The 19360-nt window shown below is 48.8% G+C and overlaps 1 protein-coding gene and 1 long non-coding RNA gene across 3 annotated transcripts; one reads left to right on the forward strand and one right to left on the reverse strand.

Annotated features, from left to right (window-relative positions):
- Positions 1-4276: 4276 nt before the first annotated feature.
- LOC116957973 (E3 ubiquitin/ISG15 ligase TRIM25-like) lies at positions 4277-11931 on the reverse strand. Of its 2 annotated transcripts, XM_076058177.1 has the most exons (6): positions 10210-11931; positions 9415-9510; positions 8101-8334; positions 6701-6723; positions 6311-6426; positions 4277-5521 (listed from the first exon to the last, which is right to left on the reverse strand). In XM_076058177.1, exons 1-6 carry the CDS (start codon positions 10765-10767, stop codon positions 4965-4967), a joined length of 1584 nt encoding a protein of 527 aa, XP_075914292.1. In that variant the 5' UTR covers positions 10768-11931; the 3' UTR covers positions 4277-4964. The 2 variants fall into 2 exon arrangements, 1 of the variants encoding a protein (XP_075914292.1); XR_012931558.1 differs by lacking the exon at positions 6701-6723 and having other exon boundaries at positions 5410-5521.
- A 72-nt stretch (positions 11932-12003) lies between these two features.
- Positions 12004-17306, forward strand: LOC142908037 (uncharacterized). Its single transcript, XR_012931559.1, has 4 exons — positions 12004-12146; positions 13004-13089; positions 13992-14078; positions 16699-17306. It is a non-coding gene; the product is annotated as an uncharacterized LOC142908037 (long non-coding RNA).
- The last annotated feature ends 2054 nt before the right edge of the window (positions 17307-19360 follow it).

Here is a 19360-nt window from a genome sequence, read left to right on the forward strand (position 1 = left end):
ACTGGCACAAAAACTGACACCTTTATTCAAGGCATCATGTTTGCAATAACCACAACACAAGCAGTCAAAATGCAAACAAAAAAGACAACTCTGATAATAATATGCACTGACCTTGAATTTGATTGGTCCACACCCGAGACAGCTTTTCTTAGAGCCTAGTCTCCATTGGTGTTGGACCAATTATGATTGGTATCTGAGCTCCTCCCGAACAAACAACGAAAGCTGTCAATGCTCCTAACATTTCCATTTTCAACTGAAGAAGCTTCAAATCTTGACGATGCTCTCAGCACGTGGAGGGAACGTCACAGACATCGCGCTGATCAACAAGGGGCAGAACCTGAAAGCGCATCGGAGAGAGGCACAACGCGTAATCTGCACACCGCACTCCGACGTGCACGCCGCTCACAAATCCAAGCGCCACAGTCCAGGCTCAACCTTGCGTAGCTTCCGAGATCTGAAAAAGAAATTGGCGACATTCCGGGTTGATTTGGCCACAGCCTCTTTTGAAATCTCCCGTGCACTTTCATTACTCAGCGCGCCCCGCGAATCCCTGCGGTGGAGTAGCAGCGCCCTCGCGTGGCGCGCACCAACACCGCTCCAGGCACCGCCGGGACCAAAACAACGTCTGGGAATCGGTCGCGATTCGTGACTCGGTCCGCAACTCTGGACCAGTGCCAGGCAGTAAAACAAATGAACCCCACGTGACCCCCAACATCCCCATCTCCCCCACCCCCTAGGGGTCCCTCCTCTCGCGTGACAACCCCCAAGCCCCCTCCCCCCCCAACCAGACAACCCCCCCCACCTCATGCACCCTTTTATAGCACCTCGCAGCACCCCATCCCACTAACCCTCCCCCTACCCCTCCCACGACCCCTCCCACTACCCAGGCCACTCCGCAACCCCTCCCACTACCCCTCCAACTACCCCTCCCCCTACCCCTACCACTCCCAAAACCCCTAACCCCCCCCCCCCTCCTTGCAACCTGCTCAGCGGATCCCTCCGTGTGGTCCATCGCTGACGCTCAGCCAGGCCGCTCACATACTCAACGCAACGCGTCGTGTTAGATGCATCCAGGACCACGGTAACGGTGTGAAGGAGCGACGTCAGCAGCGCGAGTTCACGTTGAGACGTCTCCACGTGGGGTCTCCCCGTGATGGGAGCCCCACGGTGTCCGCGTCTCTGCTGCTCAGGGCTGCGCTGTCACCTGGCGTGCGGAGCGGTGGCGCAGCGGTTAGCGGCATGCTGCGCTTCGAAACCGGGCCAACCGAGTTGGTTTCCCGCTCACGGCCGCCAACGCCGGCGACGAATGATCTGAACAACCGGTCCTGCCCCCCCCTAGGTCGACTCGGCCTCAAATGTGTACCTGGTGTGGTGTGTAGTAAACATCGCCACTAGGGAGACAAAGGCGGCCGGGTGTAGTGCTAGCCACCCACCCCCTCGTGTCACAATGCCGGCCTTGACAGGTGCTGCTACTCGCTAACAGCACTTGCCCCAACAGTCTGTTAAGGCTACACGGGGGATCTTTGTCGTTGTCTCAACTAGTCTGGGCTGTGCTGTAATCGAGTGATACAAAAAGATCGATGTAACTTTTTTTACCGCCTTCAATGCAAACAGCTGATTAATACATAGGCTGGTTGCTATGGAGATGCGCGCCACAGTCACTATGTATGGGAGCGTGCGTGGTGACGTCACAATGCACAACACGTGCCAATCAGTGACTACTTCAGCACTAACCGGTTACATTTCTATTTAAAGCTCTTGTAACTGCAGGGATTCATATACTTGGTTCTTTCGGTAAAGGCACGTAGAAACGAAAATTTTATTTTTTATTATTTCATTATTTCCCTTCTACGTGACTTTACAAAAAAAAACCAAGAATATACACTAACCGGCTGTGTGTTGGAGAGTGAACCCACTACAACGTTGACAATTTGAGTTCCGTGGCGTCTCGCTGGTGACTACAATATCAAGCAGCTGCATCGGGCGATTTGCCAGGCAAGGCCCACTGAGCTATGCGGCTCTTTTATAGTTCTACTCAAAGAAGCGACCTCGAAACACGTGACGACAGCTCAATGAAGTGGCTTGTCACGTAGAAATTTATAGCAGCCAAATACTCACAATTCTAAATGTGGAGGTAAAACCGGAGGACCCGGGAAAAAATCCACACGACCACAGGGAGAGACACAGAAACTCCAAATATACAGCAGGCGTCGTCAGGGTCGGGATCGAACCCACGACCTCCTGTACGCCAGACGAGGCAGTGAACATCTCCTAGCCACCATGGAGCTTTGATGTGGAATGATGCTCTGAGCCTCGTGTCAGTGTCTTGTGCACCAAGATACTTCTCATTATATTGTCACTCTTTAGTTGGCTGTCAGTATCCTGAACAGAAACAAAATACTTGCTTATTAACTTCTGAAGATCATAAAATATGAAGGGGGGAGGGGGAAACGGGGGAGGATGGGGAGGGGGTAAAGTGGGAGGAGTGGGGAGGAGGAGGGGGCAGACACTCTGTAAGCATAGTGATGGCAGTGGAATGCAATCACTGAGCATGTTTCACGACCATATTGATGATGGAACCCGGCTTGTGACGAGGCCTTTTGAAGGCGAGGGTCACGCTAGGGGCTGCAAGGTGGCCAGATGGCGCCACATGGAGCAGGTCCGTGACGCCCTCCTTGACGCTCCTCGCCTTCGTCTCCGTGACGCTCCCTGTGGTTGACGCCGAGACGACGTCGTGGGCAGTAGGAGGCAGTGTAACGACATCCGTGGCAGTCCCTGCACTGTGATAGGCTCCCAACGTCTGTCTACGCGTGCCGTCTTCACAACCCGCGTTTGCCAGCGTGGCGAAGTTCTGTCAAATAACTCCCATCACCCGCACGGCATAGGGTGGCCTTAGTCAGTGTACATATCTATGTAAATACGTGTATTGAACTTCTTATGCACCGTACATAGCGTCCGTGCTAATCGGAGGTGGGGGAGTACGGTCGTGGGTTGAGAAGAATAATAACAAAAACAAAGCTGATTTCAACTTGTAGCACACCACACGGTAAGTCGCCCGCTCTCATACAGAGGGGACGACCTCTGAGGCGCCAGGAGGGAGGATCCACAGACAAGGAGCGGGATAGGCAGCAGCCAGGTGACGAGGAGCCGGCGCCACCAACGATTGCGCCGAGCTAGGAGCTCCTCCTCTACAAATTAAAGTGGCGTCGGGCAATTTTTGATTAGGGGCTTAAAAATTCTGGGAGGTGAACGGAGAACCCGGAGTGAGAGAGGGAGTGGAGGGAGGGAAGGAGAGGGAGGGAGGAGAGGGAGGGAGGGGAGGGTTGGAGGGAGGGAGGGAGAAGATTCCCATTGCGAGGCACTGGTGGGCTGGTCTTGTATGGGAAACTTGAAAATCAAATGTGATCAGAGTGATCAGAGTAAAATAAAAAAAGATAACATATTTAATGTTAATTCGTGAGTATTGTCAACACATTGCCTGGAATCTTCTCCAGGTAGTCTCCAGAGCCCGGAGGTACATTTGTGGTGGTATCTTTGCAAAGTTTCAGAAGTGTTCACATTTTTTTAAGCACCCTGTATATAAAATTATTGAAGCACCCTGTATATATCATTATTGAAACATTCTGTTTTGTTGACCATAGGCCAAATTTGTGTGCAGCGTGTTCACAAAATGCCTGGGGCCGATTTTTCTTTTTAGTTCCCAGTCCCTGTCACTGTGTAAAGTTCAAACGTGGTGATGGTTGTGGTGGTGGTTGTTGTTGTGGTTGTTGTGGTGGTGATGGTTGTGGTGGTTGTATTAGTGGTGGTGATGGTTGTGGTGGTGGTTTTTGTTGTTGCTGCTCCACCGCCTTCTGGCGCACACCAGGATCACGTGGCGCCTCGTTGACTCGCCCTGGCGGGGAGTTCCCAGCAGCGTCAGTGGTGATCCACCAACCCCCCCCCCCCTCACAGTGCTGGGTCACAGCAGCGAGACTGCAGGGTGCCCTTCAGTGCCTCTGTCTGTTTTTGTTGTCGCCAACGCGGTGACGTCACAGCGAGGCTGCAGTGTGCCCCTCAGGGCCTCTGTTTTTGTTGTCGCCAACGCGGTGACGTGGTGACGTCACAACGCGGGACTCCCCCAGTGGCGGGAATCCAGAATGTCAGAATCTGTGTTCTGTTGCAGGAGGAAGCTGTGAAGCTCTTTGTGTTCACAGATGGTGCAGTGGTGAGGGGCGGGCGTGGGGGGAGCGCGTAGGGGGGTTGGGGGAAAGGGGAGGGGTGACGTGGTGACGTCATCACGTTGGGGGAGCGTGCGTGGTGACATCACCGGGTCCATGACGCTGCAACAGCAGATAACTTGAACAGATGGGACATTGTTTGGCGCATTTTGTGTTTGGCGCCATCTCTTCATTTGTTTATTAATTTGTAGATTTAATTTGCTTGGCAGTGGCTGTGTAGAAGATTTGGGCCTCGTGTTTAATTAATGAACAGCGTTGCGGGATGCAGTGAGCACGAATGACGCTGTACACAACTACATTATTATTGGTGCTCTGTATTTTTATTGTCGAATCAACAATACAAGGATTACAATGTCATTGTCATACGTGTAGATTTAAACCTTTTAAAATTCATATTATTGTTGTGTTTCTCCCATAATCAATTATAGCAGTCTATGAACACATCCCAGTTCACCATTGCTAATCACTGCACCCCTACACTATTCTCACACTCCTCTGGCACTGTGAATACATTCACATTGGCTTCACACACAGAGCGGTACTGATTGTATAACCCCCTAGAAATATTGTGAGGATTGTTTATGCTTAACCCCCCTTTATGATGGAGAGCCACGCTTCTCCTCGCCACCGACGGCCACCGACAGCCACCGGCCAGCCACGGGCGTGGCACTGCGCGTGATGGTGACGAGGGTGGCGAGCGCCGTGCATCGTGGCGTCTGCTCTCTGCGCTGTTCACGTTCACCCCTCTCAGGACGCACCACTCAGATCCAGAATCCTCACTGAGTCACCATCATCACCCCACCACCCCACCAGCATCCCAGGATGTAGGGGCTGAGTGAATGTTTGGTGAAACGAGTACAAGAGTATCATGGAATCGGCGCTGTAAAACGACAGCAGTCCCGCGTCCCAGTCCAGATGAACCCCGACTCTCCGCGGAGGCTCTAGCACCGACAGTGACGTTTTTACCCCGCCATGCACCACTGAGAAGCTGTCGCCACGTTTCCGTAGACACCAGGACACGTCACTCCCTCCCAGGCGGCACTCATCACCACGCCCTCTCCGTAGGATCGTCCCGTACGCGACTCCAATCCGACACCACTGTCCCGCACTCCCCACGTCCACCTCCCAGTAGTGCTGCCCTGATGAGAAGCTCTCAGAGCACAGAGCTTGTTGCCAGTAATCAAAGCGGTGTGGGTGATGGAGACGATTCTTGGGGACACTGCTCAGTGTCACCGTCCTGAGATCCGAGGAAATCTGGAGGCGGTTGTGGGCTGAGTTTGTGTCCAGAGTCGGTGAGCGTCCATCTGTGGTGATGACAGCAACGATGCCCGCACAGCGGTCACGGCGACGTGTGCACAGTAGTGGCACGAGCATTGCCCATAGCGTGTACACACACACACACACGCTGTGTGTTGTGTTGTTAGTTGTGTTGTTGTGGTCATACTGGAGTACATATTACATTGATACATAACAAAGTGAATATGATGTGTTAGTATTTGTGTGAACATACTCGTGTTCATTACTATTTGTGTACACATACTAATATCCATTGGTATTTGTGTCCACATACTAATTTTGGTTAGTATTTGTGTACGCATAGTAGTGTGCCCTACGGTCACCGGTGTTGACATTCATGGCGATTGATCTACCTAGACCAGGTATCGGCAACCTGGGGCTCTCCTTAAAAGACCGCTTAGCGATGGTATTAATCAAGGTCACCACCGTCTCATGTTCACCTCATGCATTATGGCGACTTTTGAAATATAGAGTTGTCTTTTTAATACCGGATTCAAACTAAAAAATGTCTCTTGTGATTTTGGCTACCGACCCCTGGCTGAGACGATCACCATTCTGCTCTCAGGGAACACTTTTCCCGCTTTGTGATGCACCTCTTGATACACTGAGGCTCTCATTGTTATCACCTCGGTGACAGCGTTTCTCGCTGAATCCACCTCAACTCTCACCCTCCCAAGATGACAAGTGCCTGTGTACTCTCGCCTGGCTTTAATACACGACACAGGCCCACCTCGTCTTGCTGATCTTGTGTTTGTAGCGAATGGGGCTGCAGCTATGAGTGAAACAAAGATACCTACATAGAGCAGCCAGGAGATTCGTTCGGACGTCTCCCACTGGGATGACTTTTGCGAGGTTCAGGCCGGTGGAGATGGGGGCTGGGTCATCCTGAGTCTCCTGGGATACCGAGCTCTTCCTGCACTCACAGCATGGGGCACACACCTAGTCTGATGAAGGTTCATGTCCCTCTACACACAGCATGAGACACAGAGTCTAATTAGGATCAATGTCTCTCTACACACACAGCACGGGACACACAGTCTAATGAGGGTCCATGTCTCTCTATACACGGACAATATGAGAGACAACTGCATACAATTGGGTTTATTAGGAATCCCTTTATGACCGGTCACTGATTTTTCCACCAGGTGGCAGACAGAGCTCGAGTTTGAGTCTGGGTTGGTACTGACCTGAGACTCTCATGCAGGGGATCCTGAAAAACACAAACCCGCATTTAACATTAACATTGACATCCTAAACAGATGCCCTACCTCCACACAGTCACTTGCTATTGAAGGTGGAGCGCGACATTAAGGAATTAATAAACACCAGCAAACGGAGAATGATTAAAAACAGGGTTATCTATGGGACCTATTTGCCAATCTCGAAATGTCATCATTAGACCTCCTTTGCCAGTACCAAAACATAAGAATGGGGTTTTTCCACTTTTTCTGGCAACAAAACTGAAACTTTTTTACGAGGAATGTCTGCATTAACCACAATACTTGTGGTCAAAATGCAACAAAAAACACACTAATATATGCATTGTCCTTGAAACTGTTTGGTCCACACCAGAGACAGCTTTCTTTTGAGCCTCGTCTCAATTGGTGCTAGACCAAAGGACGCCAAAAAGTGTATAACTCAAATATAATGCACTATCAAAGTAATGAGGCCTCATGGGTCATCGTCTACATCATTAGACCTCCTTTGCCAGTACCAAAATATAAGAATAGGGTTTTTCCCCTTTTTTTGGCAACAAAACTGAAACCTTATTATGAGAAATCATGTCTGCATTAACCACAATACTTGTGGTCAAAATGCAAAGAAAAAACACACTCTTGTATTGTGGTTAATACAGACATTATTCCTCGTAAAAACGTTTTAGTTTTGTTGCCAGAAAAAAGAGGAAAAACCCTATTCTTCTATTATCGAAATGATGAAAAAAATAGGAAGAGGCTTTATCCTTTCTGGCAATTAAAATAGGACGTGTTGAGATGTTCTTAACACCAAACAGATACCTATTGCAAGGTATCACTGCTCAACCAGGGCTATTCATTCTTTGATACTTGCTTAACCTTTCTACTTATAAGCCGATTTTTTTTTTTTTCTTCAAATACAGGGTTTGTTTAACTGGACACGGACCCCAACAAATGACAAAATCACTCTTTACAGGTCTAGATTATGCAGCAAAACAAAAAAAGGGGAAAACCCCTATTCTTGGTTAAGTAATGTTCAACAACTTATGTTTTGAACTCTGAATAAACTAAATTTGTATGTTCCAGGTAAGGTTACGTCGCTCTTTTTCAGTAGCGAGCTGGCTATCACAAAATATAGCACAACAAACTGCTTTATGTGGACATTTATAATGGCAGCCAAATACTATGAATGCATGATGATGATTATAAATTTGGAGTTAAAAATCAGATGACCGAGAGAAAAATCTATGCGATCACAGAGAGAGAGAGAGAGACGGACACTCCAAATATATAGCCGACGTCAGGGTTGGTATCGAACCCACAACCTCCTCCATACCAGGCGAGGTAGTTAACATCTCCTAGCCACCACAGTGAGTGAATGGAGTTGGGGTCACCTGCAGGAAGGAGAGCGGGTCCTGCACGGCGAGGGCAGCGAGCAGCTGGTTGATCTCTTGCTCCAGGCCGTGTGCTCTGCTCTCGTAGCGAGCGATGTCCGCCTGGATGCGGGACAGCACGGAGCGGCCCTCCTCGTCCACGTGCTCCAGCGCCTCCCTCTCCTCTACCCTCAGCTGCTCCCTCCGGCGCTCAAACTCTCGCTTGATCCGCTCCTTGGTCCCACGCACATACTCCTACAAAGAGAGTGCCGAGTTGTTGAGTCACTTGTAAGGTAATGATGCAATGTGGCGTCGTACAGGCAATGATTGTCACCATATCTCGATTATGTACACGGAGGTAAGCGACGTGTGCATTGGGAGCTCGGGAACATTTAAAGCACAGGGAGAATAAGAATGGGATATAAGGGGATAATATCGTAGGCAAGGGTAGTATAGTAAATACTTCTGTCTTTAGCTACACGTTGCTGAGTGTCTATCTGGGGACAATGAAATACATCTCTCTGGATATCATTCGCATCTGTCTATCTGTCCGTCCCACTCTGGATCTACCAAACGGTGCATCGGAGAGAAACGCGAATTAAACCGAAACAAATTATCTTGCCGAGGACATTCCCAGGAAATTGTGTCAAAGGTCTGCGAATATACAGAACATATACACGTGACATTACTCTATTGTTTTAAATTCAAATGTGTTGAAAGAAACAATGCTGGATTCGAAGGCAATACTAACATCCACTCCCCCTTGCACTCTGGGCAAGTTGGTGTGGTCCAGATTTTTTGGGGCCAGAAGCGAGGAATCACAACCTTCCATAGCAAGCATCGTGGTTTTATTAATGAAGGAATCGACAGGTAAAGTCGACAACGCATCAGCCAGCGTGGATCGATTCTATCCCCCCCCCAAAACCAAAACTTGTCATGCCGTAAGTTATGTTTCTGTGTGATTCCCTGGTGACCTTCTATTAACGTCGTAAACGTGTGTTGCAAATCTGGCTATCCTAAACCGGTTGATATGCTTCCCACATTTTTTCTAATTGAAGATAAAAGTTTCAGAAAGGTTATACGCTCAAAAAGTGGGCTTTAAGAAAATTGCGGACAGGCAAACACAGTTACGAACTCACACTTTGCTCTTTTACAGTTTGATGTCGTTGACTTTGTAAATTGAAAGTAGACAGCCAGCGAGTTGTAATTTGCAAACGATTCGCTTGAAATCCACACCGCTTGCAATTCACTGAAGTTATATAATGTGCCAACGTATGGGGCAGTGCTCGTCAATGATAAGAGCGAAGTTTAATGAAATACGATTCATAGGCAAACCTCCATGCGCCGGTAGTCATCCCTGAGGGTCCGTGTCCGTGACGCCGCCGTGTTCCTCTTCTCCTCTCTCCCCTCCTTCTTGACTCTAAGCTCCTCCTGTATTGCGATAGATAAATACATAAATACGTGGTGCTCGCCATTGGTGGATCACTGATATATCATCATCCCGCATCTCTGATTAGCACGGTTGGCTATGAAAGGTCAACACACACATTTCTGCATATGTCAACACACATATTTCTGCATATATCTCCATTTATATTTTTACTGTTTACGCGATTGTATCCCGACTGCACTGTCTGTGCCATGCATTGAGATGAAGAATCAAATCGAAATTACCGTGGAGCAATGCAATATCCTGTTAGACAACATTATCGACAAATATCACGTACATTCTAAAATGTTTTAACTTCTTCGAGTGATGGGTGTAGCGGATTATCACATGCCCTACTATGAATCGTAACGTTTCTCACTTAGTCAAACTAACAATTTGAATTATCATGTAAAATATGATTTTACATGCACTTAAATGTTGACTGGGTGTAGACCATGAACTCACTAAACTTGAGTATCCGGTTTAAACTATGGGCGGCCGACAAGATTCTAACTGAGCATGACAGCGTTACCATCTCAGTGTTCTGACATCTGAGCCACCCTGCCACCTTTACCTGGGCGTAAAGGGACGTTTGGTCTCAACAGGAGCTCACTTGGTCGAAGTGAGGGTTCACGACCTACTAATGTGAATCCCTCAACTTCCTGTAACAATGTGGATTACAACAGAACATGACACTTCACCTGTCTTGTCTGTTGCGCTTTCTCCACTGTGATTACACTGTGTCCAGAGTGGTCTCCAGTGATGGTGCAACCTGTGCAGACCAGGATCTCATCCTGTTCACAGAAGTACTTCAGCTCCTTTCTGTGCTCCTTGCATCTTCGCTCCTCCAGGTTCGCGATGGGAGCCACCACAGCGTGGTCTCTCAACCTGGGATTCTCTACATGAGGCCTCAAGTGCGTCGCACAGTAGGACATCTCACATCTCAGGCAGGTCTTCACTGCAGGGGTCTGGCCGTCAGTGCAGATGTCACACACGATGACCCTGGCCATCCCGTCTCCAACTCTGAGCTGCTTCACCAGGTTGGCGAGGGCCACGTTCCTCCTCAGCTGGGGTCGTGCAGGGAAGGTCGCTCGGCACTGTGGGCAGCTGAAGCTGCTCGCCGTCGCCCAGGCGGCCTCCAGGCACCGGAGGCAGAACGAGTGTCCGCAGCTCAGCGTGGAGGGGCAGACGAACGTGCCCAGGCAGACAGGGCAGCAGAGCTCACTATCCACACTTTCACTGGCAATCGCGCTCGCCATGACCCATGGGCTTCACTGGGATCACTCGTTGTGTGGCTCAGAGAGATGCTGGACCAGGACCTCTCTCTTATAGCGATGGTGAAGAAGGAAGTAAAAAATCAAATACTTTCATTGTCATCACTGACATCATGGGACATTGCATGGAATGTGAACCCGCACCGCAAGGTGCTCAAACAGCAGCCTCAAGGTGAACACCCCTAATGTACACACCTTTAAATGAACAACATGTTTCAAATAATCTTTCTCTTAAAAATATATATATTTTAAATTAGTGTTGTTAATATTAATCAGTGAGGCGCAGCTGCCGTGGCTCATTCGTACAGGATGTCATTGTTTTGATCCCGACGCTGATGTCTGAATATTTGGAGTTTGCATCCCTCTCTTTGCATGGTCGGTTGAATTGTTATGCGGGTCCTCCGGTTTTCTCCTCCACATTTAGAATCAACATCACGTGCTTAGAGTTTTTGGCTGCAATCTATTTTCATATAATCTGGTTCATTGCGCTGTCATTTGTAATAGACAAAGAGCCACATAACACAGTGAGCCTTACCTGGTAAAAAAAAACATTGGTATAGTTGTAGATATCTCATCATTTCCTGAAATTACAACTCCGGGTAAGTACCCCAATGCGATGAGTTGCTTGAATGTCATTGTGGCATCCGAGACAAAATTTGTCTGTAGACTCCAGTGACCCATCATGGAATCTTGAGCCTTTTGTTTTCAGTGTGAATCTATCACCCACTCTACTTGCCTCCATCACCCACTGTTGGGTAGGATCTATCTCGGTGCGAGATGCCCTTTCTGGGGGTGTGACACGTGGCCAGATTGAGCATGGACACGTAAGTACAACTATTTGTTTAATCAAACCAATGTATTTATTAACATATTTTTTTACGATTGAGAAGGCTATACTAAAAGGCTAAAAACGACTGCTCTGGTGTGAGATTTGTTTCCACGCAGAGCGTAGGAATGTGAAGCTGAACCGGTCAGAGGGGTTTTCATTTGGCCGGTGGGTAACAAAACTTTGAGCGAATATACCTTCAACTTCTGAAGTTACTAGACTGTGTTGTGATATTCAAAATGGGTTTGCTTTGATTACAGCATGAGTATTGCAACCTGCGGGGAGGAGTGGTGGCGCAGGGGTTTGCACATGGCATTACCAATCAGGACACCTGAGATCAATATCTGGCCACGTTCAAAATCGTTAATCACTCGCCTAACTTTCCCGCCCACTTTGTTAATTTATGCTTTTGTTATTTTTACAGTATGATCACAGCCTCGTGTCGTCCAAGGGCGGCTTTATGGGTTGAGCTGCGAGTAGCGTGTCTGAAGATGCCTGTGGTAGCACCTTGTGAACGCTCTACAAGAAATATTGACAGGTAATGGGGCAATAAATAACTATCACTGTATATCTCTCTTGATCGCAGTCACACAGCAGAGATAGTAAAAACACAACCAAGAGGCACAAGCCAGTATACCAAAAAGAGTCTGCCAATTTATGAGCATCTCAAAAAAGGTCACAGAGACTTCGTGAAATGTCACGCCATCGGAATGGATAATGGCTGCGTTTTTAGTGTCTCAATTAACTTCGACACATATTTATTAATTTTGCATTGTCCTCGAACAGCCCCTGAAGCTTGTCGTGTGATTTGTCTGACAGTCTTCGAGTGCAACATTTGGCTCAGCTTTAAACAATGTGCACTGCAGATGTTCAAGAAGTTAACGTAAACGAAACTATGTTGTAATTTGCTAGGTAAGGCCCACTGAGCTATACACATATTTTTCAAAAGCGACCTGGCCATCAAAAATAATAGCTCAACAAAGTGGCGTATTGCGTGAACATTTTTTTTTAGCAGCAGCCAAATACTCTAAACGTGTGACGTTGATTCTAAATGTGGAGGTGAAACCCGGATGACCCAGATAAAATTCTACGTGACCACAGTGAGAGAGAGATGCAAACTCCAAATAGAGAGCAGGAGTCAGGGTCGGGATAGAGTCAACGACGTCCTGTACATCGAGCGAGGTAGTTAATATCTCCTCTAAATCGCGTCTAAAAATATAATCAGTCGAATTATTCAATTGCTAGAGAATAAGCGCTGGCGGTGGGTCACCCAGCGCATATTAAAAACAGTGTCACCTTCACTGGCACTGCACAACGCTCGCGATGTAGCGCTTGGAAGGTGAGGAGGTTCTTTCGTCTTCTTGACTTTCTACCACCACCACGAACCACCACCAGGCTTGAGTCCTTGCGGGAAAAAGGGCCAGGTCGACATGGCGGCATCCGTGAAGCCGCCCGCAATGCCTCCTCTACGTCTGCACGAGGTGACTCTGCGGCCGCTATGCGGGCCACGTCGTTGGGCAGCGGAAACCGCTCTCACAACCGCTTGTTGTTGTACTGTACTGCAATATGCTCCTACATCGATCATCATGCCGCCTTTCACCAAACCTGCATTGGCCAGCGTGGTGAAGTATGTTCACGTTACCTCCACAACCTGGGGTGGATTGACATCACAAACCCGACTTTACCCAACCAACAGAGTTAATTTATGCTCTTGTAATGTTTACAGTCTGATCACAGACGAAAGTGTGTGCATTTTTAGTGACTGGATATGTCACTGTGTAGTGCCGGGCCTGCAAGGCCACGGCGGATAATGCATTGTCATCGTGCACACCCCAGATATGGGTGTAGTACCAACCCTAGTGGGGATTGGGGGAAGTGCTGGTTAGCGTGGTGGCACCACGCGCAGCGTGCGGTGCAGGCTCCCGCTAGAGAGAGCGAGAGAGTGTCAGCTCAGCCAGGGTTACCTGGGGTGCTGATACTCTGGCTGACCTGGGGACACGTGACCAAATGACACCGGAGAGGGCCCCAGGTGGAGGGGGCCAGAGGGTGGTCACATGGTCCGAAAGAGAGCCTTCGAGAGCCTTCAGGTAAGGGCGAGAAAGATCGCGAGGGTGGACGGGGCCAGGGGTGGCGCCGGCCCCAGCCCAGAGAGATAAAAGGGGGCCCCTGTCAGCCACGCGGTCCGGGACCCAGCTTCTGGTCCGGACTGGGATCGCGTATCAGTAGAAGTGATTACGCCATTGTGTGGTTAGCCGGGTGGTCAACACCCTAGATGTATGTTGTGTTTAACTAGTAATAAATATGCTGCTCCTAATGACAATGTTTGCGACTCAGTTGGACTCACTACACGTGTATAACGCGTCCATTCTTTGTGTCCTCACAGCCACGTGCCATCCAAACGCGGCTTCACCGGTCGAGCTGCGAGTGGCGCTGAAGATGCCTGCGGCAGCGCCTTGCGGACTCCCGAGAGGTGAACATTGCTCAGCACGCAGCCCGACCCAGAAGGCCCCAATTGAAGTATTTACATTTGATGGGGCTATAAATATATAATTATATATCTCTTGAACGCAATCAGACAGCGCAGAAAGTAAAAACACAACAATAAGCACAATCCAGGACACCAAATACAGCAATTTGACAATTCAAAGTCATCTAAAAACATTCAGAGAAATACAAACACAGAGATCCACGTAGGGCCTGAATATACTTGTGGGGCCAGTACTGTTAGCGTGCACTTATTAACGCAGGAAGTTGTACGAGATGGTGGTTGTGACGATAGCTGCACTCCCGACCGCCTTTGTCTCCCAGTGGCTGTGTTTATGCAACGCAACAGATTCTCAGTTGAGTTTGAGTCGACCCAGGGAAGGCCCAGTACCGGTTCAGATGATCGTCACCGGTCTTTGGCCACGAAGGGGAATCGACCTCGGGTCGCTGGGTTCGTAGCCCAGCATTGCACTCACCACTGTGGCCACCGCTCCCCCCACCCGGAGTCGTCCACAGGCGCTAGTGACACGCCGCTGGGGAATCCCCGCCGCGTGATCAGCGGAGGGGATTCCCCTTGGCAGCGTTGCCACTCACGACCCCTCACGTCCATTCTCACTGACGTGCGCACACTCCTTCACTTTGACGTTGTAGCTCGTGTGCCTAGACTCGGAGGGTTCTGCCACGCGTGGTTTAATTAAAAATATATTCTCAACAGCAGTAATTTCCCCCGTACTTTATGTGATGTACAATGGGTGGGTGGCGTTCGTGCGAGTGAATAAGTTCATCCAAACTGCACCGGGATTGTTCACCCGACGCTGGCGGGACGAGCCGTCTCGAGCACGCCCTGCGCACAGGACGTCCACAACGCACCGAGTGTCTCTCAACTCCGTGCTCTGTACAAGACGCATTTACTCACACTCGCCTGCCCCTAACATCCACCATTTCACAAGGCGGAGGGGAGACCGGTGTTTTATTATAATTTTGTATTTGCTTGTTGTTTATTTTATAATTCATGTATTATTAATACGTAATTTATTTTATTTTAATGATTAAATATTTGATTAATGTTATTTTCTAATATTATTTATCTAAATTATACGTTCATTGAAATTATTAATGCCATTATTAATTTATTATTCATACATACTTGATTTGACGCTTTCGTGACTGCAGGAATTATTATTTGGTTCTTTCGGTAAAGTCACGTAGAAATAGAAAATAATAAATTACATAACATCATACGACGTTTCGATTGCAAAGCAAGCAATCATCATCAGGCACAAATGAAAGAGAAACAAACCTAGTGAACTTAGAAATATAATGCAACAGCGCAGAAAGTCGGCCGACACAGCAATCAACACCCTACCTGGTTGATTACGTCCAAGAGACACAGAACCGGAGACACATACACACGTAAGCGGAAAGAGCTAACACAGAGACACAGAGAGAGAGAGACACACGCATGGGCACACAGAAACAACGTCCCTGTGTCGATGCCTTAAATAGCCAGAGAGGGGGTGCAGAGAGAGAGAGGGGGTCAGAAGAATTAGCATGTCAATGGGAGATCCCAAAATGAGAGCTCCCCCGCCAACGCCGAGGGGAGACAGAGACGGAGGCAACACCAAATCAAACTAACTTAGCAACATTTGGAAATGTAATGTAATGCGACACAGAGTCGGTCGACACACAATCAACATATGGCCTGGTCGATTACGCCACTCCAAAGATTGCTCAATTAGAAGTTAAGTGTGAAATTTGGGAGAGAGACAAGGCACAGACATGGAGACACAAAGACAGACACACAAGCAGAGAGAGACAACAACGAGACACAGAGAAATTTGGGAGAGAGACATGGCACAGACATGGAGACACAAAGACAGACACACAAGCAGAGAGAGACAACAACGAGACACAGAGAGAGAGGAAAAAATAAACTTAAAACCTCCCCGTAGAGGTGGTTCAAACTTGATTTGACGCTTTCGTGACTGCAGGAATTATTCTTTGGTTCTTTCGGTAAAGCCACGTAGAAATAAAAAATAATAAATTACATAATGCGTGTGTCTCTCTCTCTGTGTCTCTGTGTTAACTTTTTCCGCTTGTGTGTCTGTGCATGTCTCCAGTTATGTGCCTCTTGGATGTAATCAACCAGGTAGGGTGTTGACTGCTGTGGCGGCCGACTCTCTGCGCTGTGTTGCATTATTATCTAAGTTCACTAGGTTTGTTTCTCTTTCATTTGTGCCTGATAATGATTGCTTGCTTTGCAATCGAAACGTCGCATGATATTATGTAATTTATTATTTTCTATTCATACATAATTAACTTAATTAAAATTATGAAAACTTATTTTTTATTTTATTTTAATTTGTAAATTTGATAAATTTTGTTTATATACTTTTAATTTTATTATTTATTCATCTTATAAATGTTATTATTCATTTTCTTAACTTTGTATTCATTTTCTTTACTTGATATTCAATTTATTTGCTACTTAATGTTCTTCTGCTATTCGATGCACGCAGTTGCAAATTGTCTTTGCTTAGTCAGTGGTCGCCGCCGAGGTCGTGACGGGTTTCTTTTGTTCCATTTCTGTTGCTCTGTGGCCCCAGTACCGTCCCCGTGCTGTGTGATGTGTCTCGATGACGACTTCAGTGAGGGCGATGTTGGCACGCAGACTGAAGATCGATTGAAGAGGACAAATGCGAGTCCCTTCGTGTCCAGTCAATGCCTCGTTACTTGAACAAAAATGTAAAACCTTACCCATCCTGAAGCTCATTAAATAACTTAACAATTATGATTGGAATCTCAGCTCTACCGTAACGAATAATTGAAAGCTGTCAATGCTCCTCACATTTCCACTTTCAACTGAAGAAGCTTCAAATCTTGACGATGCTCCCAGCACGTGGAGGGAACGTCACAGACATCGCGCTGATCAACAAGGAGCAGAACCTAAAACCGCATCGTAGAGAGGCACAACGCGTAATCTGCACACCGCACTCTGACGTGCACGCCGCTCACCAATCCAAGCGCTACAGTCCAGGCTCAACCTTGCCTAGCTTCCCAGATCAGGAAAAAAAATCGACGACATTTCGGGTTGATTTGGCCACAGCCTCTTTTGAAATTTCCCGTAAACTTTCATTAGGAGCCATCTATTGAGTAGCTATGCATAAAGGGGCGAGGGACGTTAACCCAATTGCGTATGCTTGCATATGGGGAGTCTACTGACAATGTATGTTCGCATGGGAAACGGGGGGGTGGATGAAGCCTTGATAATAATGCAGCCGGCGGTGGACTATCTGTTTTCTTAAACACGTTAATAGTATGAATCCTTGATCGTTTCTGTGTGGATTAAATATCGGCCGTTCTATAGGATTCGGGGGGGGGGGGGGCGGGGGTGCGTCAAGCGTACGTACGCAGGTGGGGAGGGGGGTGTTAAAAGTACGTGTGGGGGGGGAGGAGTCAAGTTTTTAAAGATTTTTCCGTACATACTACATGGATGGCCCCTCTTCTTGGTTCTTTCGGTAAAGTCACGTAGAAGGGAAAGATAATAAAATATAAAAAAAACATTATTATTTTATAATTTCCCTTCTACGTGACTTTGCCGAAATAAAACATACTATTATTATTTTATCATTTCCCTTCTACGTGGCTTTACCGAAAGAAGCAAGAAGATGAATCCCTGCAGTCACGAAAGATTTAAATGGATTTCCCTTAATTCAGCCCGCGCCGCGAATCCCTGCGGTGGAGTGGCAGCGCCCTCGCGTGGCACGCACCAACACCGCTCCAGGCACCGCGGGGACCCAAACGGCGTCTGGGAATCGGTCGCGATTCGTGACTCGGTCCGCAACTCTGGAGCAGTGCCGGCAGTAAAACAATGAACCCCACGTGACCCCCAACATCCCCATCTCCCCCACCCCCTAGGGGTCCCTCCTCTCGCGTGACAACCCCCAAGCCACCCCCCCCCCCCCCCGAGAGAGCCCCCCCCCACTTCACGCACCCATCCTGGGCACCCCGCACCCCCTCCCACTCCCAGTACCCTTCCCCCTATCCCTCCCCCAACCCTTCCCCCTATCCCTACCCCTCCTCCTACCGCTCCCCCTACACCGCCCCCTACTCCCCCTACACCTCCCCCTACCCCTCCCACTGCCCCCGCCCCTACCCCTACCCCGCCCCTACCCCGACTCAACCCCGTCACCTACCCCTCCCACTACCCCTTTCCCAAACGCTCCCCCAACCCCGATCACTACCCCTCCTCCTACCCCTCTTCCTACCCCTCCCCCTACACCACCCCCTGCTCCTCTCCCTACCCTCCCCCTACCCTACCCCGCCCCCTACCTCGCCCCCTCCCCCTCCCCTCCCCCCTCCCCCTCCCCTCCCACTACCCCTACACCGGCTCCTACCCCTCCCTTACCCCGCCCCCTATCCCTACCACTACCTCGCCCCCTACCCCTCCCCCTACCCCCCTATCCCTACCACTACCCCTTCCTTTACCCTCCCCCTACCCTCCCACTACCCCTCCCCCAACACCTCCTCCTCCCCCTACCCCGCCCCCTCCCACTACCCATCCCCCTACTCCTCCCCATACCCATCCCCCTTCCCCGCCCCCTACCCCTGTCCCAGCCAAAAATGTGTTTGCAAAACGAGCAAATTTTTGCTTAACGGGCCGAGACCGATCGATCGAATGAGTTCCATGGCGACACGGGGTGGGGGGGGCGTCTCACGGCGGCCTGCAGCTGTTTGCTTACCAGCTGCGCTGTGCTGGGCGATTCGCCGTGTGGGGGAGGGGGGCGTCGAGGTGGTACTATAATGGGGGTGATGCTCAACACCGCACAGAGAGATTCACCCAAAACGCAGATCCAATTCAATGCAATTCAATTCAATGCATCATCTCTAGACTTAACCTGTTGGTGTACTGCCACCCCCAGCCGCGGTTGCGAGATTTTAACTACCTTGCCTGGTATACAGGAAGTCGTGGGTTCGATCTCGACCTTGATGCTTGCTGTTATATATTTGGAGTCTGTATGTTCTCCCTGGATAATTTTTCTCCAGATCCTCCAGTGTTTCATTACACATTTAGAAACACGCGTTTGGAGTGTTTGGCTGTGAGTATAATTGTCCACGTGATAAGCCACATTGTTGAGCTGCTATCATTTGTGATGGCGAGGTCGATTTAAAAAAAAGTGACGTGACTCAGTGGAGCATTATCTGTTAAAATAACCCCACGAGGTAGGAGGTGGGGTAGGGATAGGGAAAGGGGTTGGGGGAGGGGTA

Source organism: Petromyzon marinus (assembly GCF_048934315.1).
Source record: "Petromyzon marinus isolate PM22_M1 ecotype Great Lakes invasive population chromosome 68 unlocalized genomic scaffold, UKy_Petmar_22M1.pri1.0 chr68_unloc.1, whole genome shotgun sequence".
NCBI lineage: Eukaryota > Metazoa > Chordata > Hyperoartia > Petromyzontiformes > Petromyzontidae > Petromyzon > Petromyzon marinus.